This window comes from Sparassis crispa, assembly GCF_003851025.1.
Source record: "Sparassis crispa DNA, contig_000001F, whole genome shotgun sequence".
NCBI lineage: Eukaryota > Fungi > Basidiomycota > Agaricomycetes > Polyporales > Sparassidaceae > Sparassis > Sparassis crispa.
The window spans coordinates 58076-82042 of NW_020939748.1; the positions used below are offsets into that span (position 1 = coordinate 58076).

General features: G+C 48.0%; 5 protein-coding genes across 5 annotated transcripts; 3 read left to right on the forward strand and 2 right to left on the reverse strand.

Annotated features, from left to right (window-relative positions):
* Positions 1-76: 76 nt before the first annotated feature.
* On the forward strand, positions 77-346 carry SCP_0200200 (hypothetical protein; the record flags this gene model as incomplete). The annotated part of the gene is made up of 1 exon (XM_027753935.1): positions 77-346. One exon carries the CDS (start codon positions 77-79, stop codon positions 344-346), a length of 270 nt encoding a protein of 89 aa, XP_027609736.1.
* A 325-nt stretch (positions 347-671) lies between these two features.
* SCP_0200210 (predicted protein) lies at positions 672-2751 on the reverse strand (the record flags this gene model as incomplete). The annotated part of the gene is made up of 6 exons (XM_027753936.1): positions 672-1335; positions 1389-2113; positions 2177-2268; positions 2341-2449; positions 2502-2630; positions 2713-2751. 6 exons carry the CDS (start codon positions 2749-2751, stop codon positions 672-674), a joined length of 1758 nt encoding a protein of 585 aa, XP_027609737.1.
* A 3289-nt stretch (positions 2752-6040) lies between these two features.
* SCP_0200220 (hypothetical protein) lies at positions 6041-8135 on the reverse strand (the record flags this gene model as incomplete). Its single annotated transcript, XM_027753937.1, has 8 exons — positions 6041-6191; positions 6249-6424; positions 6476-6628; positions 6682-6843; positions 6891-7336; positions 7396-7716; positions 7767-7953; positions 8007-8135. The coding sequence occupies 8 exons, from the start codon at positions 8133-8135 to the stop codon at positions 6041-6043; spliced, it is 1725 nt and encodes a 574-aa protein (XP_027609738.1).
* Positions 8136-8357: 222 nt separating this feature from the next.
* SCP_0200230 (hypothetical protein) lies at positions 8358-16409 on the forward strand (the record flags this gene model as incomplete). Its single annotated transcript, XM_027753938.1, has 12 exons — positions 8358-8813; positions 8867-9184; positions 9239-10928; positions 10978-11111; positions 11532-11681; positions 11731-11953; positions 12008-12187; positions 12240-12470; positions 15962-16138; positions 16194-16256; positions 16315-16335; positions 16387-16409. The coding sequence occupies 12 exons, from the start codon at positions 8358-8360 to the stop codon at positions 16407-16409; spliced, it is 3666 nt and encodes a 1221-aa protein (XP_027609739.1).
* A 5866-nt stretch (positions 16410-22275) lies between these two features.
* Positions 22276-23967, forward strand: SCP_0200240 (Putative transposon Ty5-1 protein; the record flags this gene model as incomplete). Its single annotated transcript, XM_027753939.1, has 1 exon — positions 22276-23967. One exon carries the CDS (start codon positions 22276-22278, stop codon positions 23965-23967), a length of 1692 nt encoding a protein of 563 aa, XP_027609740.1.

A 23967-nucleotide genomic window follows, 5' to 3' on the forward strand; every position in this document is an offset into this window, starting at 1 on the left:
GTAATGAACGAGGACAGGGACACTTACATGGCCTCTTTCAGGGCCTCTAATTGCAGCGTCCGTCGTGTCCCTGCCCATGCAGGAGGCCTTGAACAGAGCCTCAAATAACCTTGGTTCTTCGTCCAATCGTAACCCGTGCAGCTTGAAGAGCATTTTCTCCACGTGGATGCCCACTGAGCCGTCGCGGAGCCAAAAGACACGGTGCTGTGTGCAGTCGGTGTACTTCGAAGCAGGCATTGAGGTCCGTGCGCGCCGGGACGAGGATGTAATGGTCGCTATTGACGCCATTGTGGGTGTGGATAATGGCATAACCGCGAGTGTAAACGAGGATGCTGCAAGCTGGTAAGCATCGGCGGTGCCTGTACATCGGTTGCATCTTATCGGGCACGGTTTTGAGACCTGTTGTGAGGCGTGCCCGACGCCTGTGCAGTGGTTGCTGCCCGCTTTCTCCCAGCAGAACCATTGTGTCAGTAATTACCGCAATTATCGTTCTCCTCGTTATTTTCCCTGTTAATTTCCGCAATGACATCGTGCGGTCATTCTGAAACTGGTGTCGAATATCTTCGCAGTTGTACGAAAGTCGACAAATCCCATAGCATTCACTACCAATTTGTCAGCATCAAATACAGATTCGCCGTTCACAAATCGCTCCGGAAACGGTACCGCCACCTTCAACTCAGTCCCAACCACGCATCCAGATCTGTCCAAATCCGCTCCCGCCTCTTCCTCCACGCCGTCCTCCACCGGTCCACACAATGTGCACAATATCCCAGGGCACTCCAGTCAATATCGACAAGGGTCTGAAGGGCACAAAGTGGATCCAACAATCCCTCGGTAAACACAGGTTTCTGAACGACGGCCTGCACCCACATCTCCGCGCCGTTCGCGTGCGCCTGCTCGCAGTGTCGCCGGGACTTGAGGGCCTCATGTTCCGCCCAGGAAGCCAACTGGCTATGCGAATGGTCCGGGGGTGCCGACACGATCTGCATCCACTCGGCTTGCAACTTCTCACGAACGGTGGTGAGGCGCGAGTAGTCTTGTACCCCGAGCGGTGACACGTCGTCTTCTTCGTCGTGCGCCTGGCCGAAATTGGGGGTGCGCAGCAGCTCGTAGTATGCACGCTTGAGTACCTCTGGTACCGCGCACTTGCGTGCTAGGGCGATGGTCTCTGCAGCGTATGGCGTACGTTCAGGAGTGAGGGAAGCGGGATCGGAGGGCCACGTCGTGCGGAGGACATTCGATGCATATGTAGTGAATTTCGTGCATTGGAGAGTGTGTGCGGTGCGTAAAAGCTTAGCGAGGGTATGGAACGGCGGTGGGTTCAGCGCGTACGTGCTGCGAAGAAATGTAAGATACCATGGTGCCCAATAACAGACTCGAGCACTCACATCCCCCCGTCCATCGCCTTCAACAGCACCGCGAAGTCCGACGATGACACTACGTGTGTCTCATAGGGTGGGCAGCCATCTATTGTTTTCTGCCCCGATCTAGCGTTCGAAAATAGGTGGGCGAAGAACTTTGATTCTTGCTCTAGACGCGACCCGTGCAGCTTGAAGAGGAATGACCCCACACGGATGACGACCGAGCCGTCCCGGAGCCAGAAGTCGGGGTGGCGTACGGGGGATCCGGATGTGGACAGCGAATATAGCGGAGACTCGAACCCAACTCGTGGACGCTTCGCGGACGTTGCCTGGCCTGACACCGGTGCAGGTGCAGCAGTTGCAGCCCTCTTCTCCGTCACGCGCCCGACGTCTTCATCCTTCTCCAAGTCGCCGTACGCGCTGTCTGTCGTAACAAAGGGCACGAGGGAACGTCCGGCGGGTTTCGAGGATTCAGATAAACGACGTCTCTCGACATCTGATTTCGAAAGCTTCGAGCGTTTGGAGGGTTCGAATAACATATCGGTGCGCGGGACGCCCCTGGGCGGGCCGATTCGGAAGATAGGTAGGAGGGTAGGTATATTAACCTGTGTGGGTTTGTCTCCCTTAAATATGACCTTCGTACGGAAGACTCCTTTTACGGGCTCGTCGGTGGTTACCCTCTCCATGCGCTGGCCTTCAGCGACGACTGGAGCTGAGGCGGGCCTCTCTACGTCGCGTTCTAGGCTTGTACTCTGAGGGGTATGCCCGCGTCATCCGTGAGCGTATGCAGGCCGAAGCGGGGAGGCATCACGTACCGATGCACTGCGCGATGTCTCATCGTCATCATCACTATATTCATCGTCATCTGAACTGTCGTCCGGCTCTGCCCTTCGACGGTAAGGGGTACCTGAGTTGATATTCATATGCAGGAGTTTTGGTTACCATTGACTCCGGTAGGGACATGAGAAGATATACTCACCATCGGGGAGCGTGCAGCCTTCGTGGCGGTCGCGGCACTCGTAGCATGGCTTCCTGATGCCTCTGGAACGGATGCAGGGAATGTCACGCTTTGCACAGCGCTGACAGGACTGTTGGATAGGCTCAGTGACTGGCACGGGCATGTACATACAGGACGCATACTCCGCGTGTATCTGAGTCCGCGTAAGTATCGCTGCTCGTCGAAGACATAGGATCAAGCGGATCGGACGTGACTCTAGGACGAGTATCGTCAGAGGCGGAGTGTATACAGCTAGGCCAATGCGCAGATCTCTGAGACGGCGAGACGATATGGGTGGAAGATGGGCTTGCAGTCAGGAAAAGCAGGTCGGCAATTTCGAAGGAGACGTCTCACACGCCTATCGACTCGTCGGCGCTTCCCGACCTCTTCCATGTTCAACGTGCATCGACGAGCCTGAACCTAAGACGGTACGCTTATGGATGCTTCTCCATGCATACGACGCGTAGAAACCTGTGAGTACACGCGTTTACGAGCTCATTGAGGCTCATCGATCATCAGTTCAGCAGATGAGAGACGCACGAGTGTAGGATTCAATATTGTATTAATGGCGACATGCACCAACGGCTGTGGGTCAATACGGTGCCGGGTGAATGTTTTGTGGAACACCTAGTGATATTGATGCGTAGTGTGTCGAGCTGAAAAGCGAGAACGGAGCACATCGCATTTGGTAAAGTTCGCGAAGGACGATCGTGAAGCGCCCGATACTCTCAGCCCACGACCTCCCACGACTGCAAAGTACAACTGGACCTAGCTTATCACTGTGAGCCTGACTGGGTCGACAACCTCATCGTTACTCTCAATCGTGCGCACTACTAGTAGTACTCTGTCCAGTTCAAGTTTCCGCCCATCAACGTCCGCTCCATCAACAATGCCCATGCCCCCAAATTCGTATCAGAGGAGATTGTACGCTCAATACCGGCTGTCCCATACCGATCCATTGATGAAGTACGCTCTTTCTAGTAGGAATCTTATTGCCCAACAAAGCCGCCAGCCCCACTTCCGAGGCCTCATGGCCAGCCCTTGACCTGGCATAGTGACGTATCTATGCGTTTTCCGTCTCCGGCAATGCGGCGAAGAGATCGGATATGGATCAGGTCGCAAAGTTACAACAGCTTTGCTTCCTGCTAAGGGTTCGGCCTTCCCTGTGCCTTGCGCGAGCAGGACGCTTACACCGTCGAGCTTACCATCAGCTTCTGGTACTACAGTTGCAGCGGGTCATCCCACATGTTGGCAGTGCACTAGAAAGGCATACGATCCCCTTCATTTACGACAAATCTACAAAACATCCCGAACTCAACGCGACAAGGTTGCTTCAACATCTCCGGCGACTAAACCTCCACATCTTCTTCTGCACGCTCACAGAGGATAATCGTTCGCCTTGGCCAACGCTTAGACTCTGTGCATGTGCAGGAGCCCGGTCGATGCCTGTCTTTGCATGTGTCGATGTGACGGTGTGTAAATTTCTGCATGCGTACAGAATGAAGACAGGGAGCATGTAAAGCCCGAACCATATCCACCATGGGCACATTCCAAGACACGAGAGAAAGTCCAGGAATGTGTCCCTACATCTTCTATGCCCACGTCAGGCACGACCAGTTCAAACGGAGACAACACCGAGCCAAATTGTCCGGAATTTATCGAGTCATTCGAACTCTGTATTCACGGTCGTCCCTAACGTGCAGCAGCCCGCATCTAACACGAAGGACGCGAATACGCGATCACTGTCCCCTGCATGCAGTTCCCGTCTCCCGTGTCCGCGTCCGCCACGACGGGTCCCGACGCAGAGCATGCAGAACAAAGTCGCATAAAATTCGGACCTGCAGCGTCTATGTCTGTATCTGCTCCCAAGTTCACCGAGTGCATACGCCCACCCAAGCGTGGTAATCTGTGCTCCGGATGCAGAACACGCTGCATGCGTCGCGGTGGCTGGAACGTAAATCACTGCTTTCCAGACCTCTTCAAGTCTAATGGATCCCCACCGACGAAGAGAGACACAATGAATGGCTTCTCGGTATATACTGCCTCTGGAGTGACGGCGGAGGCGATGGGCCGCGCGACGTAAGCACCAAAACCGTTCCCCGGTCACTCTAATGTTTGAACCTTTGCTTCATATGTATGCGCTGAACCCTCCCCCCTTCCCTACCCTCATGCACGCCGTACACATCCCAAAATTCTCAACTAGCAGTCATTGTCGAACAGCATGTCTCTCGCCGAGTGCGAGAAGCTGCAGGGTGAATGGATTGAGCTCTCTGCTGCGCCCCGACAAGCACCGTCCTGATCGGTATGGATCCAAGTTGGGGTGTGTGGAGGTTCTGTGAGGGCTGTGCAGAGCGGTGGCGAACGACGTGGGGCGAAACAGATGAACGGATCATAGGGGTGTTGGATGTGTGGTTGGGTTTGAGCTAGCTGAAGGCTGCCATCGAGGGTGTGCTGTACCCAACACTAGTCTGAGACCAATTCAGATTTGCTACTACCTCGACAAAAGAAGGTCTGTGTTGGCTGAAGCGACAAATTCAATTCGCCAACTGAGCTTTCTGTTCAGGTCCGGGTATCTATGAGCTCTCTTCTCCACAGCTCTCTTCCCATCTATAAAATCGCCATGCTTATCCTCTGACGCGGCGGCCTTATTAATGCCACTACGGTTCTGCTCACGCCCGACGATAACCGCTGAACCCAAGCGCAAGGTCTGGCAACCTAACCATCCCGATTTCTCGACAAGCTCCCTGAGTATGTAGTGTACCACAATGGGACGGAGGTACAATGGGCCTCGTGTAGAAGGGGTAGCCGCCTCATGGAGGTGGAAGAGGGCGTGCAATGCACGGCCGTCCGGGACGGCCACACTTATGCTGCAGCACGCACACCTCATGGCGGGGGAGGGGAAGAGCACGCGCGGCCGTCCTGGACGGCCAGATGACCCACCTCGTGGGATCAGATATTACGCATAGATTGCACACGAGAAACTTTTTCGACAGGTATATAAGACGAAGTGAGTTGGTAGTTTGGGCATCATTCCAACCCCCTTTGTTGAACAGCCCATTATTTCCTTATGCCTACCGCTACGCTACCCGGAGCTCTTCTCGATCTGCATGCCGCTGAGAAGGGGCTGTGGACTTGGCCGACTTGGACAATGCTCATCCAGGTCGATCACCCACCATGGTCTCCAGAAGCCGAGGAAAACCTGCCAGAGGGATGGGATGTGAATGTGGTGTTGGCGGTGAGGGCATTCGTGGAGAAGTACTTTAACACAAAAGCAAAGCACAGGTTTGAGTTCACATCAGGAAAAATACCCTTGATTTTGTAGAAAAACATAGCTCCTGTAGTTCGCATACCTGTGTAGACACCCCTCGAATTTGTACTGCTTCGTAGCATGGGCAGGTGATCCGTAGGAACTCATAATAAGTGTAGCCCTCTGCTAGAGTATGTAGCTGATGTTGTGTAGTAGCCGAGTAGTGCAACGTACTGAGATGTATCACCACATTTCCGCGTTCTCAGTTCCATAGAATCATTCATACCTAGCAGTCATTTCTAATTTCTCACGGCACAGATAAGAAATTGCCACACAATTCAAACTCTATTGGTCACTTGGGTATATGGAAGTATCAGAGAACAAGGCAGGGAAAATATCTAATGCAAATTGATTCCTTCATGCGCGGCACCAGCTCTAGATGCCCGGGGACAAATCTCCCTCCGGCACCTCTTCATCGTCGTCTTCCGCCTCCGGGTCTTCCCACTCACGAATGGCGGCGTCAAATGCAGACACCCCAAGAGCGGGCACCATCGTCTTGCTAAGAGGCTCAGCTCCAGAATGGAAGCTGTAAGGTAAAGTTAGTGGTGACGAGCATGAGATAATGAGGGCGCACTGAGCATACCGAGCATTGCTGTGCAGCGTCTCGCGCAGCTTGCGAACGATGCCATACTTGACTGTATGCTTCTCGAAATCCTCAAGACAATGAAGGTGAGCTTCGTAGACCTCCTTGTAGCTGGCAGCAGAGAATGCGATGTCTTCCTTGATGCCTGTGGCCCACTCATCGATGCCGCACTCGATCTAGAACATGATAACATAAGCAATGATACAACGAGAAGCATTAAGACGTACCGCCGCAAGGACCAGTGCAATGGTTACGTCAGAAATCGGGTTGAAGTATTCATGGTAGCGGATACCCTCGTCCTGCTTGTTCGCGAACCACATATCATTGATAACCATCTGAATAATTTCAGTCTTGTATAGCCCCGTCTTCTTGTTCATATCCTGGAGAGTACATTGAGAGCAGTGCAGACAGAATAAAATAGTAGAATACTCACTGCATACACAAAAGTGTATCCGTCCTTAAGATCCTCAGCATGCTGACGGTTGCGAGCAATAGTCTTCTTGTTCTCGCCACTGCGAAATCCGAAGAAGGACTGTATGACGCCGCGGACCTTGGTCTTCAACTCACCGCGGACATGGGAGGTGCGCTTGGTAATCTGCGACCATGCGATGAGCCCATATTCAAGGAAAAATTTGCTCGTACCATTTTCAGCAGCATTGGAGTCAGTGCAACATTGAGGCCCGTCTTCGTGCAAGCCTCCTGCCAGGCTTGCTGTGCCATCTCGGTCTCGAAGGTGCTGGTGTCCGGGAATGGACCCTTGCTACTGACCTTGCACCGAAAAACAGAAATGGCGATCGCAAGAACCTCCTGCGTAAAATCGTCAAAATCCTTGGCCCTCGGGCGCTTCGGGCCATCAGTTGACTTCTGATATTTGGGGCTCAAAAGACCATTGTCGTTGTCGTTGTCTTCATCCTCATCATCGCGAGGATGCTTCTTGGCCATGCACATGGCGACAGGAGTGGTGGTGGTAGCATTCTCAGTATCATCAATGAGTGCGCGCGTTACCTTCTTCCTCGGCAAGATGCGGCGGGGAACGACGGGCGCAACATCATCGTCCTCATCACTTGAGGACACAAGCATGGGAACATCTTTGGGTAAATAAATGCAATCATTAGTAACATCCAATTAGCTGACGTGCAAAACATACCACCACGCTTGGGTCCCTTGTTGTTGACTGGAGCAAGAGGGACTTTCTCAGAGCGGTAGGCCAGGGACTTCTTTGCTGACAGCTTAGTAGTCACAGTCCTTTCGGTGAACTCAAAAGCAAAATCAGGTGGTAAACCGGCTGGACGCAATGAATTAATTACCATATTGTCTTCGGTGTCGTCAATATCACTCGCAATCAATTCACCTTCGTCGACCTCTTCGCCGTCCGCCTCCTGTTGACGTAGGCGAGCACGACGGTCAGCCTTGTCACTTTTCTTGAACTTGTCAGCCTTGCGGCGAATGGTGTCTTCCCTTTCGGTCACTACAACAAAAATGAGAGGTAATCATGGATGAACATAGTACTTCACTCACCGCGCTGGTTCTCCTTCTCCGTCAGACGACGATGACGCCCGGAAGTTACACGAGTAGTCTGAGTAGACATATAGAGAATCGATGGTGGATTTGAGATGGGGCAGAGGTGTGAAGGATCGTTTTCCTGTGACTGCGAGTGGTCCTGAGGATGGAGGAGTAGATGGAGATTAGAGAACTCATGCAAGTACTTATCCGAAATGAACATACAAAGAACGCATAAACAATACATTGAGTACAAACCTTATCGCGCTCTGTTGAACGTGGTTCAACAGAGTCACGTCGTTGCAACTCGGACTCCGAGGCGTTTGTCACCATGGCTCGGCCCGCCGTATCAACAGGGGGGATGATAGGGCACAGGGTGAGGCTCATGTCGGAGCATCCTCTAGGCCATGTACATTGCCCTCTGCTCTTGTTCTGGCCTTGCATCCAGTAGCTTCCTACGCAAAAATGTCAGGTTCTCACCGCTGTAATTTCTGCTTGAAGGAGTTACCGACCTTGGCTGGAGTGAAAAAACATATCATGAACCGCACTGCGTGTCGCCGCAAATGGGAAGAAACAATCATGCAAAGAGCAGGTGTCTCTGTATTGGACATGGAGGAGGAGGGGGGAGGGGACGAGGATGAGGAGAGTATGGTGCCCAGTGTGCACAGGCTGGGGGCAGCTGACATAGCGAAAGGATCTGTGAATGCTATCGGCAATGTACCTGCTTCTTTTGACACCTTCATCCCTCCTCCGGTTCGCGAGCCTTCCCCGCAGGCCTGTGATGATCTGGCACCAGAACCACCTTCAAAGCGTGCACGGGTTGAAGACGCAGTTGATGAAGATGACATACCATCGGGGCACTTCTACGAGGAGTACACGCACCGTGCTGCAGCGACTGCCCATGCACATGGCCAGACAGTGTTTGCAACTCATCGTGAGCGAGTACGCGAAGCCAACACAAGTGAATACGCACCTTTCGAGGATCAGGAAGAATGGGAATTGGCTGAATGGTTGATGAAGAATCTTGGTCAGAATAGAATTGATGAATATCTGGCGCTGCCCATCGTGAGTGCTCCAAATTACCCTGGGTTGCTGTCGATGCTTAAAATGGTCGCCAGACGCAGAAGCGTACCCAGCCGTCATTTCACAATACTCGTTCATTTCTGCAGAAGATCGATGACCTACCGACTGGTCCTGCCTGGTCATGCAAGAAGGTCCTCGTGCATGGCAACGTCACTGATGAGAACGGGGAAATCATGAAGGAGGAGGTGGAGCTGTGGCTTCGGGATCCTGTCGAGTGCGTGAGGGAGCTCATAGGGAATCCACTCTTCCGTGACTCCATGGCCTATGTGCCAGAACGTGCATTCGCGGACAAGGAGGGATCAAGACGCATCTACGATGAGATGTGGACTGGTGAGTGGTGGTGGGAGACACAGGTCAGTAGAGTTCTTCGCACGAGTGACAATGCATTCAAAGTTTACCTTGTTTAGGAAAAACTGCCCGAAGGCGCGGTGGTTGCTCCAGTGATCTTGTCATCGGACAAAACGAAGCTCTCCCAGTTTCGAGGAGATCAATCTGCATGGCCGGTGTACTTGAGCATTGGCAACATATCTAAGGAGACACGACGTCATTCATCTGCGCGTGCCATGGTGCTCATTGGATACCTCCCGGTGATCAAACTTACCTGCTTCACGGAGAAGACTCGTTCCCTTGCTGGATATCGGCTCTTCCACCATTGTATGTCACTCCTCCTTGCCCCACTGGTGGATGCCGGCAAGAATGGTGTCGACATGGTATGCGCTGACTCTTTCATCCGGCGTGTCTTTCCAATCGTGGCCTCATACGTTGCTGACTACCCGGAGCAATGTCTTGTTGCGTGTTGCAGTGAGAACAGTTGTCCTCACTGTACAGTGTCTCCAAAAGCCCGAGGCGACCTCCTTGACACGTTGGAATTCCGAGACCCTGAGAAGACGTATGAGACACTCCAAAAGAAGAAGAACGGACTCGAACCTGCCGCATTCCAAGAGCAGAATCTCCGTGCTGTCTACAAGCCATTCTGGCATAACCTACCTCACTGCGACATTTATTCATGCTTCACTCCAGACTTGCTGCATCAACTGCATAAAGGTGTATTCAAAGATCATCTTGTCAGTTGGTGTATCAACATCGTAGGAGAGAAGGAAATTGACCGACGATTCAAGGCCCTCGCAGGATATCCGGGGCTGAGGCACTTCAAGAAAGGAATATCCTTTGTCACGCAGTGGACAGGCACAGAGCATAAGGAGATGCAAAGGGTGTTTGTCGCATTGCTTGCGGGCGCCGTGCCGGCAGAGGTTCTCATTGTCGCTCGGGCGCTCCTCGATTTCATCTATTACGCACAGCTCCGCCTTCACACGACTGCAACTCTTGCGTGCTTGGATGCATGTTTGAAGACATTCCACGATTACAAGGAGATCTTCATTGACCTCCAGGTGCGCACTCATTTCAACATCTCGAAGCTCCATGTTCTCCAGCACTACGTGAATGCAATTCATTTGTATGGGACTCCTGACGGCTTCAACACGGAGCTCCCGGAACGCTTGCATATCGACTACGCGAAGGAGGCGTATCGTGCAAGCAACCGTCGAGACTACGAAGAACAAATGGCACTCTGGCTTCAGCGTCAGGAGGCCGTCTATCAACGCAGCGCCTATCTGACCTGGACAACCCGTGCCGCTACAATTTCTATGACAGCTCAGGCCCGACCACCCATCAACGTTGATGAGGGCTATGATTCCGATGCCGAAGATGATGAGCCAGTGGAATGCCACATCACAGAACCCACGGAGTCGGTGCACCAACTTGCCAAGACTTGTCCTCACCTACGAACATCCGTTGGACACCTGCAGACAGCTCACGGTGCCGTCGACTTCCTCCCAGCCCTCACGGTTTTTCTGCAAAGGCATTGCCCACGGAACTCCATACTCCCAGGTGCACAAGATCGCTTCGACGTCTATAATCAAATCATTGTCCAGATGCCATTTGATCCCCGCGTCGGCGACAAGCACAACCGCATGAGAATTCGTGCGGTCCCGATGGTGCCACCCTCATCCACCGGGCGTAAGCCAGGTTCTCCCGCTCACTTCGACATGGCCCTTGTGTGTACAGATCGTGCTGCATTTAGCCGCCGAGGCTTTCAACGTATGAGTTACTTCCGCTGGACGGTGACAATGTGCTCATCTTGATTCAGGTTTGCGGGTAGGACAAGTTCGTGTGGTATTCCGCTTGCCTCGTCAATTTGGACACTATGCGCGCCCTCTCGCTTATGTGGAATGGTTTACAGATTTCCGACCCCAGCCAGATCACACGACGAACTTGTATCAGGTCAGTCGCTCCACTCGCAATCATCGTCGCAACGCGGAGGTCGTGCACGTTGACGACCTGGTTCGGCCGTGTCATCTCGTGCCAAAATGTGGCGCAAACATCGACGAGGCTTGGAATACTGACAATGTTTATGAACTGGCAACCAGCTTTTACCTGAATCCTTTCATAGATGTCCACATGTTTTGTAGAAGTACCTAGCCTGCGCTGCACTGATTACATAGAATCTGTATTCTATGGATCCACCACTTAGAATACATGTCAGCCATAGAACTACATCATACCCGGCACATGCTATCAGAGCTACGTGGCATTCTGAGCGTCGCACCGTCAGGTACGGATAGACCGTTGTGATATCGATCAATATGATCGGTGGCTGAGAGCTATGACCGCTGAGGTTTTTCCTGATGCATGAAGAAGCAGACAGATAAGTACAGCAAGGGGCGCAACACCTGGATCCAATGGGTGGCGGACACATATCGTACGTGCAAGGTGAATGCGAGGGTGGATGAAGTGTTGGTGGAGGCGGACCGCGACCCGTTGACGGTAATGCGGGCGATGAAGACGAGCACAGTGAGTGTATGGATTGAACTGGTGCAGAAAAGTACTCATATACACAAAGCTGCCATCTGTCACTGATGTTGGGTTGGCGACATATTATCCGGTGACGGTATACAGAGTGCTCGGGAAGGAAGGTTTCTATGAGAACTGGATGCCGAAGAAGGGACCGAATGAGTTCGTCAGTGTGCTGCTGATCCATTGCTGGGAGAGGTGGAGGAAGGTGGTGAAGCGGGACCAGGCGGTGATGAAGAAGAAGCGCACCAAAGTGGATCAGCTCTGGAAAGGTAAGTGGCAGACCTGGTGGCATCAATGAGACTAACATGACACAGAGATGTCAGAGAAGATGCCAATGAAGAAAGACATCTGGCATTTTCTTGGACAGATCAAGTCACTGATGGGGGGGCTGAAGCGGTATGATGGTGATGCAAGGCTGATTATGGAGTTGTCAGCATGTAAGGAGACACTTGAAGCAATGCAGGAGGTACTGAAGAAGGATGGGAACAAGATACATGCACATAGTAAGTGATCCTCCACCTAGGGATGAGAGCAGTGCTGACTTGGTTGTATCAGTGCTGCCACAAGCAATGCTCAAGGGACTTGAGTCATTGTCGACCCCTGTGGAGATCTTTATCACCCAGAACAAGCTCAAGGAGGCACTTGCAGTGTGTGAGCCTGATTCAGATGGAGATGATAATGTGCTAGATAATCTGGATGAGGTTAAGTGGGAGGAAAGTATTAAAGAGGTTCAAGACTACACAAGGGACCAGCTGATAGATGCCCTGGGCATTCTGTTGGAGGTGTGTGGGTTAGCAATGCGGGATTTACAGAAAAGGTCTGAGAGGGGTCTGTAAGGTTAGATAACATTCCTGTGTCACATGCAGAAGACTTACATTGATTTGAAAACTTTGCAGGCAGGCACTCTTTCAGAGAATGGCAAACAGTGAAAAATTCAGGTTTTTAGCAACTATCTACTGCAAATATGTGTTTTCACAGCTCAGAATTCTGAAATTTGTATTAGGTTGTAACCTCAGCATAGGGTCACACCATGGCTACTCCTGGTGACAGTCCATGTTCACACCATCTCTTCATTGCAACTTAGACCCGTTTCTGTACGTTGCAATGAAGGTACATTCAATATCAACTTATTTGACCCTTATGTACTTATCAGACCTGTTTCTGGATGTTGTAACAAAGACAACTCATTTTTGTTTTGTTCCGAGTGCTTGTTGGTAGTGAACCAGCTTACACTTTTTAAAACACCAAATAAACTGTCTTCCTGCACTGCGCATCTCCTTATGGAACACATTTTTGAGCCTAATACTGTACCCGCATGTATGGTAGCAATGTCACATATTACAAGAGGTCCATTGCGTAGTCCTCCGATCACAAGTCACAACCTCATCATTGCTGGCTCAGATCTGGTGTCACACTGATTGGGGACCAATTTTCGCACCCGGCCTGCAGCTGAGATGCTAACTGGTTGGTATAACAGGTCCGTGTCACGCTCAACCAGCCTGACTTGCTATCCTGACAGGGTAGCTGTCTGTCACACTGTCAGGGTTAGTTGCTATCATACATGCAGGTACAGTAGGCTACACCAGATCTATCTGCATGTCAGGATGGTCACAGAAGCATCACTCAGCCATTACTCCAACGGAATCATCACACTACAGACACCTGTGACAATGTCCACTTTGATTCTGTACCTCCACTGCCTTGCCCATCCTGCCACTTAACACTTACTCCCAAGTTCGAGACCTCCTTCCTCTTCTCACATTTCATAATGCTAAGAATATTGTGGAAGCCTTGAAACTGGAGTCACAACTGGCATTGTTCCTCTCCTGCCTTTCGATGGGTGATCTCTTCGACTTAACATCACTATCTACCTGACCTGCATTGCTGGCAGTAGCGCAATGCTCGAGATTACCATCTATCAGTAGCTCAAATTCAAATACTCTCACAATTATAACTATGTCTGCTTCCGCATCTGAGATCGCTACTGTTATGCAATCCTTGGCCAAACACTTACCTATCTTGACTTCTGGCAAGATTGCTCCCACCATTACTCACATGTGGGAGAACACTTGCCTCCAGTACTTCAAACACAATGATGTCACTGTTGACAAGAAGGTGGCCAAGATGACTGATGAATTTCAGAACATCATTCTTAGCAACTGGTACTACAATGACTCTAATACTTTTGATGCTATAACTTGGAAGGACTTTCTCACCACCTTCCATGTGCACTTTCTCCCTAAGGGGTGGGACTTGGCCGTTCTGACCCAGCTTCTCTGTGCTTGTCAGAAAGAGGATGAGAGCTTCAAAGACTGAATCTTTGATATAGAAAAACTCAACACCACTCTCCATGGCACTATTCTCTACCTCAATGAGACCTATCTCCATGCTCATATCTCTGCCATTATCTGTGAAGATCTCTAATTCACGTGCAATGATGATGATGTTAAGAACATTATTGCTTGACAATAACTGTATGCATGAATATGCGTGCATCCTCCACATCACTGGTGCATCTGCTCCTCTTATTTCAAGAGCCTGAAGCTCCCACCACTAACTAATGAAGAGCTCAAACTCCTTCATAACAATGACAGCTGTTTCAAATGCCATGCATTCTTCATCCCTAAGAAACAATGTGGCTGTGACTGCTGCTCTAACCCCTTTCCTAATGTGACCACATACCACATGCTCACTGAGGCTGATGTCAATACTGCATATTATGCCAAAGACAAGGAGAACACTAAGCCTTATGCCATCATTACTGCCACCACTGATCCCATTAATGACATTGCATATTCTGTCAGTGCCATCAATATCAGACTCATGCCATTAGCTGCCACCACTGGCATCCTTGGCACTGGTTCTGAGTATAAATCTGGCCCCTGCACTGTTGTGCATATTTTTTGGTCAGAAATTATGCATGGACCACTTTAGGACTCTGCACACATTCTAATGCTGATTGACTCGGGCTTATCAGCAATTCTGATTAGATCAGAACTCATGTCGCACCTCAGTTTGCATTGTCGCAAACTACCTCAACCTTTTTTGCTTAGTGACGTGTGGGGCACAGAGTCTAAAGATTCAGTTAAATGCGTTAAGCATCGTATTTCCCCCCACAATTCATCTTGATCTTCTATCACTTGCAATGCAATCATTGTTGTGTAGGGTAGGAGCATTGGCTGTCCTTGGACTGAGCACTTCTTCATGCTTTGCCTTGCCTCGTGTTTATTGGACACTTTAGATCGAACACTCAGCATCCTCTGCACTTCATTTCTGTACTTCAGCTTACCATACACTTCATTTCTTTTGCTTTTCCTATTTCTCATTTGTCTCTCTCGACATATCAGCTGTGGTGCGCCAGATTGTAATACAATGCCGCCACAAAGGGTCCAAAGTGTTGTGTATAATGTGACTATCTTGTAATTCCTTGTAATTTATTGTAATACAATTAACAATTGACAAAGACAGTGTCTATAGTAGGAATTAAACCTTGAACCTTGTGGAGTTTTGACAATTTATTACAATGACTGATGCTTTAAATCACTGAGCCATATGTCCTTGTAACACTACATCTTACAATCAGATATAAGTGCTTCTTTTTGTATTATATATAAATTAAAGTACCCTATATTAAGTCTTTAACTAAACAATAATATAAGTGGTTTTTATAATAGAGTTATAACTGTTTAAATTTGTAAATAGTGTATAAAACTTTTAAATTAGCTGTTTAAAATTAGTTAAATAATTGTAGAGAGCTTTGACTTATTAAAAGTAAGTTGAATATGTGGAAGGTTATAGTATAGTCACAGAATATTTATAACAAAGTTCTAAATTTGTAAAAAAGAATTATACAATTATTTAACTAATTTTAAACAGCTAATTTAAAAGTTTTATACACTATTTACAAATTAAACAGTTATAACTCTATTATAAAAACCACTTATATTATTGTTTAGTTAAAGACTTAATATAGTGTACTTTAATTTATATATAATATAAGAAGAAGCACTTATATCTGATTGTAAGATGTAGTATTACAAGGACATATGGCTCAGTGATTTAAAGCATTAGTCATTGTAATAAATTGTCAAAACTCTGCAAGGTTCAGAGTTCAATTTCTGCTGTGGACACTGTCTTTTGTCAATTATTAATTATATTACAATGAATTGCAAGGAATTACAAGATGGTTACATTATACACACTTTAGACTTCTTGTGGAGGCATTGTATTACAAGAGGAGGCACCACTGGTACATCTCTAAACTAATAATGTTTAAGCTACCTTGTTTCTGGCCAGGATCAAAGGTGCTTTGCCGGAGCACAACAATCAAGTCTTTGCATTTGCAGAACTTAATGATGCAGTGATGCAAGAGAATCGTGACGCATGGAGAACTGTTATAGAGGCATGGAAGGAGGATCCTTCAAAACTTAACCCGTTCATTATTACCCATCCTGGTACGTATTTACGAGATATTATGAAATGTTGGCCTGATATTCTGCATCAATACAGTCATGACCCAAGCATCTGTGCACCTGCAGCTGACGAATGAGGAGGCTGTGGAGTTGGAGAACGGTGAATAATGTGGCATGCTACATGACCTCATTTCCTTGAGTGTCATAATCATGGTCAGGATTGAGCTGCAGGAACAGCAGTAAGTGCGAGCAGTGATAACATTGGTCATATTCTCATTGCCTGTCACCAGATATCACCTTCAACAGGACATAGAGGACCTTGGAGCACATTTCACAGATTTTCAATGGGCTAAGATCATCGAGTGATGTAATGCTCTTCATCGCAAGATAGATGCATGGGAGACATGTAGCAGTTGTTCATGTCTAGCACTGTGGCATTGTGCATGCGAACTGTGGCTGCAGCTGTTAAGGAGGTTCCTGCACAAGAAATGGCACTCTATTTATCATCAGAGTTACCCTCTGGTACCCCTTATGACTCTCGCATCCAGAGATATGAGTTGCATCTAAGGGTTGCATAAGCACACAATGCGCTAGAGGATCTTGGGTGACATCTCCACATGCATGTCCATCTGTACAAGTTCAAGGGCTACTTCATCCATGGGTAACAATATCTCACCAGAGCGAAGACAATCATTGGGCATGCACAGGATAAGGTTAACACTGATGCAGCACACTATCACTGTGCATACAAAGCCATCATCTCATTGTCTATCCTACTTAATGAGCCTTCAATGCTCCATGACTTGTGTCCACTGCAAGATGAAGATGTTCAAGGAATGACAGAGGGGATGCAGGGAGAAACTCAGAGCTGCAAGACTTTGTCTTGGATATGGAAAAGATATGGTGTGGGGAGTAGCAGTGCGACTGATGGCAGCATCAGTGAAGATTGGCATTTTTTACTTATCTGTTTCTAAGACTTCCTAATGCTCATGAAATCTTCCAGAGCTTCATACCGAGTGATGCAAGGCCCATGCTTGCCCCTATTGCTGGATTGAGGAATGCTGCCAGTTGTCAGAGGAGATGCACAGGGTCATTTCTTTTTATGGTTAGTTCATGCAGTGATGGCTGGAATATATAGACATGATACCTGCATGATTGCGAGAACACCTGAAAGGTGCCACTGCATATGTACACTGTCAGGCAAGTATCTGGATGTCTATGAGGGAACACTGTAGGTTGATATAGTGTCATGTACCTGTCTGGTTGCATGCAAAAGGTGATGTCACCATAGATATAGATTTGGTTAAAGCCACCATTGCAGAACCCCTTCCGGCAGGCAGTTCTGCTACTATATTGGCAAGTCCTTCGACTTTCCTTCCTGCATGTTAGGTGGTCGGTCACTATGCGAGTCCACAGGTGAGTACTAGAGGCAATCTCCCCATGACACAAGGCTAGTTTTCGTGGCTATTTAGCAATTTTACAAGTTCGTGTTCATTGATGTTGTCTGAATGAAAATAAAATATTTGGCATTCTACACTAAAGTCTCTAAAACAAAATCCATTATCTCAAACATATAATATAGAAGATTACATGGCGGGGTGGTGTGACAGGGTATGATTTTGACATGCAATCGGGAATAGATCTCAAGCAAATCTTGGGCCTAACAGGCCAGCGATGAGGTTGTCAGCACTTGGAGATCTGCAATAAAGAACTGAGAGCGGCCGAGGGAGAGGGAGGAGCATGGCATAGAGGAGAGTTGTAGGAACCACTGAATAATATATCAGACCTGTAGTAGCTATCACAGTCAAAGTTCTGAATTGTTATGACCTTATTTGATATATTAGTATGCCAGGGACAGGTGTGTCTGTATCTTGTCTAGTGTATTTATGTAACACTAGGATGTGAAACTGCCATTTATATTGCCCTCCCATATGAACAGCATCATTGAATACAGTGCAAACAGTACAGAATGATAAGCCCTTGAGATCATGCAATGATCACAGCAAAATATATTTCTGATGTCTATTTGTGGCTACATGTTCTACTTGAGCTCTCCTGCAGGCCCCGAGGTATTGAAAGGGTAACTCAGAGGGTGAGACACAAAGATTGGGGGTTATCTACACTCACTGTACTGAAAGTCACCAGATGTTCTATCACAGAAGCTGCAATGGTTTTTTCAATCTCTGACATATTAGTTGTCAGTTGCTTCTGTGGATGAATGGCTGAAACTGAGACTTTAACCCCCCCTGTGGCAGCAAATGGCTGCAGGTTGGCTAGCCTAATGGCCGGCAGGTGTCTGCAATATCCCATATGTCCACTGTCACATCCGGCCTGTCTGCCTGTCCGAATCATTGCAAAGCTGTCCATGGTCACACTCCTGTCCAGATTGATTGAAAACCTACAGTATTGCCGGAGTTAGATGAGATGGGCTGGCACTAAGGCAGTGGATCTTCACAGTGCATTTGGCACGCAGAGGTATCCTTCTGTATTTCCAATATATATCGAGAATGTAGAGGAATCACAGGACTTGAAAAGAGTGTGATGAGCTTAGTGCTCTGCAATTATGATTAAATATGCCACGAAGGCAAATAATAATATTATGTATTATTATTTGAAGACCTTAGCCAGATATCTAATGGTGATCTAATATAATTTAAAGTATTCTATTATAGTTCATTACAGTCACACCTTTTCAAAAGGGGTCAGTGCAGTATTATGTGAGCCCAAAATTGCTCTGAGAAGGTCCCCAAATATAGATCATTGGACAATTTTCCCAGTATTCAGGGTTTGGTGCCTGGAGGTGACCTTCTGACGAGGTAGACTTACCTGATATAGAACATCACATTTCCTTTTATGGTATGTCTGGGCTCACATAAGTTCCAGTCAGTTACGAGAATTTCTCACAGATAGCTGCAACTCTAAAAGGACTGTTCTTGAGCACAATTTTCTCAAATTCCTCCTAAAACTCCATCACGTGTAGTGTATTTTATGTATGATTAAATAATATGTTCATATTGTAATATAATGGATTTATAATATTATCTGGACTCAGACTATTTAATTGTATTTTTAATTTAATTATAATTATAATAAATTATAATAATAATCTTGCGGAGCACTAGATGAGCTGTGTGACTGATCACCTGACTCAGTGATGTGTCACACAAGCAACGAACCCCATCCTCCCAAGCCTTCAAGTGTTTGTCTCTGTTGAAAAGTAGCACTCAAATTTCTGGAGCTCCAGAAATTGGGGAGCGCCCAAGGGCAGACAAGCCGAGGGCATGATTACAAAGAAAGACAAAGAAGGAAATTTGCTTATATAAAGTGGAGTGTCTAGAACTGTATATATACAGAAATCTATTTTAGGACGCGCAATTACGCGCCCCAACGCATCTTGACCCGCCATCACTACCTTCCTATTTGAGAACTAAGGCGCGATTTCTAACAGGTTATGAGCCCCGGCTCTAGCCAATAAATACTCGGATAACAACAGCCCTTATTATGGCTACAAAAATTGTTACCCCCTTACTAGTATGAGAACAAATAATGTCGACCAGCGCTAATAATACGAGCAATAGCAATGCTTACCGGATCCCGCTCCTGAAGGAAGACAATTGGCTCCCGTGGAAGCACCGTGTCGAGGCCATCCTTAATGATAAGGGTCTCAGGAGTATGTGACCAAAAAGACACTGAAGCCGCAGCCGAGTAATGACCCCGGCCAATAGGGCAGCGAGAAAGGCAGAGATTAGCGCCTGAGGAGAGAAGGACCTCAAGGCCCAGAATGTAATTGTGCTATCGCTGGGAGATTCCCAGATGGTGCACATCACTGGAGCCGAGACGGCACGGGCCATGTGGGAGCAGCTTCGCACAGTCAAGGAACAGCGTGGACAGCATGGGATTCTTGCGTTGTGCTGGCATTTTTACCGGATGCAAGCCAAGGAAGAAGATAATATCTCCAGTCACATCACACAGCTACGACAGATCCAGAAACAACTCCACCTAATGGGGAAGGTTGTTTCTGATGAGGATTTCCGACTCATTCTGGCTACCTCATTACCGGAGAGCTGGGACTCTTTCCTCAGCTCTTACTTTGGCGCCGAAGGCGCTGACAACGTGCGCCCTCAGCTTACATCACAAGAATTGATTGCCATCATTCTTGATGAAAATAGGCGAAGGCATGAGCGTGGTGAGCGCGGTCAATCCTCGGACCAAGTCATGATTGCCAAAGGAAAGAAGCGCCCCTTCGGGGAATACAAAAAATGTTCGATCTGCGGAAAGCTGGGACATCTTGGTAACGAGTGTCGGCACCGCGACAAGGTCAAATGTATGAATTGCAGAAAATTCGGGCATAAGGCCACGGATTGTTGGGCCAAAGGCGGTGGCAAAGCTGGACAGGGCCCACCGATGAAGCGGTAAAAGATGGAACATGCTTACAAAGCATGCGAGGTCGAACTGAAAGAGGATGAGGCAAAAATAGCCTACGATAATGATAGCGACACTGTATCTCTCAGATCTGATGGTGAAATCGCTTCTTTCTATGAGTGGTTTGCCGACTCTGGAACAACTTCGCACATTACAAATCGTCGTGAAGTCTTCGCGACCTATCAGGTGCTTGAAGATCACGCGATCACGGACATCGGACCACAACCAACGCAGGCATTGGGCCGCGGTACGGTCGATGTCAAAAGTGAAGTAGGAGACCGGAAAGTGAAATTCCGTCTCCACGGTGTACTATATGCACTGACAGCACCCAATAGCCTCCTCTCCACCATGCGTTTAGATGACGCGGGAGGAAGAGTACTTATGGGAAATAGTCGCGCAATACTAATAGATAAAAATAAACACTCCCTTGCTATAGGCAAGAAAAATGGATGACTATATTTATTGAAATTGCATCCAATAGTTCTGCAACCTGCGCGAACCTATACTGCTAAGGAATACGGCCCGCATACCTGGGAAGAGTGGCACAAGATCTATGGCCATATCGGGAAATTAGCGCTTATGCGATTATATCGCGAAGGGCTTGTAGATGGCCTAGAAATCTCGCCAAGCCCAGATGAAATTATTGCGAGGCGTGCATCCAAGCAAAGGCGACGCGAAAGCCATTTTCCAAAGAGACGGATGAATGCAGCAAGGTACCCAGAGAATTAACACACACGGATGTGTGGGGACCTGCGCAGACAGCCGCTCTACAAGGGTGGAAATATTTTATTACATTTACCGATGATTACAGTTGTCGAAGTACAGTACTATTTATGAGGCATAAAGATGAAGTAACTGAAAAGGTAAAGAATTATATTACCTATATCGAGCACAAGTTTGGAAACAAACCCTTGCAACTCAGGCTCGACAACGTTCGAGAATACATGAACACCGAATTAATTAACTGGTGTCAAATGAAAGGGATCAAGATGGGTCCGACTGCGCCATACTCACCATCCCAGAATGGAGTCTCTGAGAGATTGAATCGCACACTGCTTGGACTAACGCGCGCGATGATCTATGCAAGAGATCTACCTCGTTATCTTTGGGCTGAAGTGATTGCTCACGCAGTCTATATTAAAAATAGATCGCCTACCCAGGCGTTAAATGGGGCAACTCTCGAAGAAAAATGGAATGGGACGAAACCAAATATCTCGTACTTACAAGAATTCAGTTCCCCCGTACGGGTCCTCACGGAGGATGCAACACTATCAAAGCTAGCGCCCCATGCCAACAAGTATATTTTTGTTGGATACATGGACGGACCCAAAGCCATCAAATATTATGATGCGCATATGCGCCAGATTAAAATCTCGCGTAATTTTCAATTTTCTTCGAATTTCCCGGACCATTTGCCCGGCAACGTGCCTCATGTGCCACAAGAGCAAATAGGATCCGACGTACCTATCCTCATAGCACAGTGTGAGGGTGAGCGAAATATATTTCTGGGCACTTTACCTAGCAATGCGTCAGACGTGTTGCATGCGGAAAGGAGACCTGAAGTCCCAAACCTCACAACGACCACAGACGTGCAGCGCGAGGGGGAGTTAGGAACTTCCGCGCCACAGTCACCTGCCAAAAATCCGCGAAAGCGCAGATGGGATGATGATTCTGATCAACGTGAGGAAAGCGGGACGGACGCACCAAGCCAGCCCAGACAAACCAGAAGAAAGACAGTTCGGCATGATTACCGTCTAATGCACGACCCAGAGGCAGACAAAGATCTGGATAATGATCCAGATAAATCAAATGCCGAATTAGTCTATATTGTGATGAGCGCCCATGAAAATGCGGATGCGGATGAGCCAAAGACACTCAGTGATGCCAAGAGATTACTTGAGTGGCCCAAATGGGAACAGGCAGTCCAGACGGAACTCAATCAACTACAGGGTATGGAGACTTGGGAGTTAGTGGAACCTCCCGAAGATCGAAAACCCGTAGGAAATAAATGGGTTCTAGTCAAGAAAACAAACAAAGAGGGTGAAATAATTAAATACAAAGCCCGCCTGGTTGCGAAGGGATATTCTCAAACCCCAGACATGGACTATACCGAGACATTTGCGCCCGTAGTCTGCCTCGAAACCATTCGAGCTATCCTCGGGCTAGCCGCAATCTTAGATTGGGAGATTGGACAGATGGACGTGAAAGGCACCTATCTTAATGGAACTCTCAAAGAAGAAGTGTACATGCGGCAACCCGAAGGATACAGCGATGGAACATACCGCGTATGTAAATTAAAGAAAACCCTCTATGGGCTAAAGCAGTCTGGCCGAGAATGGAATATCATGCTGAACCGCAAGTTACTAGATGCGAGATTCAAGCACCTATTCTCAGATCCATGTGCGTACATTCAGATCAAAGGTGATAAGATAGAAATCGTCACCATTTGGGTAGATAACCTATTAATATTCACCAATGATTGCGCACTGATGGACCAATTGAAGAGGGAACTCCGAAATATGTTCGAAGTTACTGACCTTGGCGAATCCCGAAAAATTGTGGGGATAGAAATCGAGAGAGACCATTCAAAGGGAACGATCAAAATCTCTCAGACAAAATATATTAAGTCTATCCTACACAAGAATGGACTTACGAACGCCAACACAGTCGAGATGCCTCTTGATCCAAATACAGTGCTCGAAAAACAAGAACCCGAAACTGATAATGAATGCAACCGAGACAATGGATACGCATCGCTCGTCGGATCACTGATGTATGTGGCAATTGCCACGAGGCCAGACATTGCTCACGCTGTGCAATGGCTTAGCTCATTTACTGCCAATCCTGGAATGGCTCATTGGACTGCTGCCAAACGCGTCCTCCGCTATCTATCCGGAACACGAGAACTTGGAATAATCTATGGGCCAATTGCAGATGTCAAGCCTGAAGATCAAGCCAAATTCGTGGGCTACTCAGATGCAGACTATGCGAACGATATCCGAGATCACAAATCAATCTTGGGATATTTATTTAAATTAGAAAATGGCACGATCACGTGGAGCTCAAAGAAGCAAACCACGGTCACATCATCCACCACGGAAGCCGAATACATGGCATCCGCCGAAGCGGCAAAAGAAGCTGTGTGGCTCCGAACACTATTCAAAGAAATAGGTTTCGAGCAACAAGATCCTACAATTTTATTCGAGGATAATACGGTGGCGATCTCAATTGCACGTGATCCCCAATTCCACGCGAAATCAAAACATTTTAATGTAAAGCATCATTATATGCGCGAGAAATTGAGGGATAAATATATTGATATCCATTACTGTCCCACGGAGGACATGATAGCGGATATCCTAACAAAGTCACTCCCTAAGCCGAGGCACGAGAAGCTCACAAAAAAGCTCGGAATGCCCATCGGCTTGAGGGGGAGTGTTGGAAAGTAG